Source organism: Mus caroli, chromosome 7, assembly GCF_900094665.2.
Source record: "Mus caroli chromosome 7, CAROLI_EIJ_v1.1, whole genome shotgun sequence".
Classification (NCBI taxonomy): domain Eukaryota; kingdom Metazoa; phylum Chordata; class Mammalia; order Rodentia; family Muridae; genus Mus; species Mus caroli.
Window position 1 is genome coordinate 11,199,414 of NC_034576.1, and position 1,885 is coordinate 11,201,298.

The following is a 1,885-nucleotide window of genomic DNA, read 5'->3' on the forward strand; positions in this document are numbered from 1 at the left end:
AATTTTTAATGCATCTTCTGATCATTGAAGATACTTTGTACAAGTGGTGCAAAAACATACTTGCAGAAAAAATCACAAACACATAAAAATAAAGGTACACACATACACATATATGAGCATGTGGGAGCATGTGTTTTTTTGTATGTGTATTTATGTTTGTGTGTGTGTATGAGAGAGACAGACAGACAGACAGAAAGGAGGTGTCAAGAAATCATTACTTGACTCTATAGACTTCAGATAAGGTCTGGTCCCCAGATATTTTTTCATATTCTCCTATATTTTTGTATAATATCACATAGTAACTTGTATATTGTGATGATTCTATGTATTTGAAATTTGCTCACTATTGGATAATTAATTCTGTAAAAAATATACTTTATGATAAAATACCTAGTGATCAAAATACATTAATAGAAGTCAGTTAAAAGATGATTGATATTTTCGAAGTGCAGTGTTACTGAACTACATTTTACAAAAGAATATAATAACTATGGCAATGTATAATAAAGATGACCATGTATCAAGTAATATTTGGAGGAAGGTATCTCTTACCACAGCAGGGTATAAACAGTTTGAAACTACACTTGATATTGCTGATGAGAACAAAGGGGCAAAATATGGGGAAGCATATTTCTAGAAATATAAATACACTTACTCCCCATAGCACTGATCCCTCAGAGTAGGTTGTAAAGATTACACGAATAGAAGATATTGAGTAAGAGATGACAAATGTGCACACCAGGATGAGAATAATTTGGGTGGCTTTGTCCTCAGGCAAGACTTTCAAAAATTGCTGAGCACTGTGGATATGCTTAACTTGTCTCTTATGTTTGTAAAGGATACTCACCATGGAAACACTTGAACATGTCATTAGACTTAGACACAGGCCATCACAGAAGCACAGTAAGAACATATACAATGCAGTTGCAACATTGTTGGAAGTGAACCATGAGCAGTACCCATAACTCATCATGTTCGTCATATTTTTGCTAGAAATGGGGCCTATCACTTTTACTGGAGTCATAATGTTTAGAAGCAGGTGCACAAGCCAACTAACTAGGCAGGAGGGACCAATGTACTTCGTGGCTTTGTGTTTAAGTATCATCAACCTAGAGTTCCTGGAGCTGATTGTGATTGCTTGGAAGCAACTCAATAGGCACATGGCATACAGAGACATCCCCCTCACTATTCGATAAATATACATTATCAGTTTACATCCAATATCATCTAGGAAATTTTTAAATCCCAAATCTGACAGTGTCTGTGGAATGCCTTTTGAGATGATAGACAAGCAGTTGGCAAATGTCAAGTGCTCTATAATCAGGTCTTTCGGCATTAAATGCTTCCCAGTGAATATCAAAATGGCATAATAAAATAGTATTGAGGAATTGCCAAGCATTCCCATTACAATCTGGGAGAAGAGTAATATTCCCACTACCAAGTTTGCAGATGTCATTTTCATCCCTATTGAAAAGGTAAATAAATTTATTATGGTTAAGAAATCCTGCTAATATATTAAGTATGCATTATTTTGTAAAGTTAGCTAGAATAAAATAGTCATCACTTATTTATATAGCACTAGCATTGAAGAATATTTCATTTTTTCTTTATAGAAGTAGATATTTCCTTATTATTAAAATGAAAAATATTGGCTATGTTTACTAAAGTTTAAAGTTTTTCCTGGATATAGTGGTGCACTCTTTAATATTAGGACTCAAGACTCAGAAACAGACAGAACTATAATTCTAAGCTTACTCTGGTCTACAGAAACAGTTTCAGAACAGTCATAGCTATATGCAAAGAATCATATTCTCAAAAAGTAATAAATAAATAAATAAATAAATAAATAAATAAAAGCAAAAAGATTAATGTATCTATTGCTTTT

General features: G+C 33.0%; 1 protein-coding gene across 1 annotated transcript; it reads right to left on the minus strand.

The window, feature by feature from the left end:
• Positions 1-519: 519 nt before the first annotated feature.
• On the minus strand, positions 520-1,503 carry LOC110299155 (vomeronasal type-1 receptor 4-like). Its single transcript, XM_021168780.1, has one exon. The coding sequence runs from the start codon at positions 1,460-1,462 to the stop codon at positions 521-523; it is 942 nt and encodes a 313-aa protein (XP_021024439.1). The 5' UTR covers positions 1,463-1,503; the 3' UTR covers position 520.
• Positions 1,504-1,885: the final 382 nt, after the last annotated feature.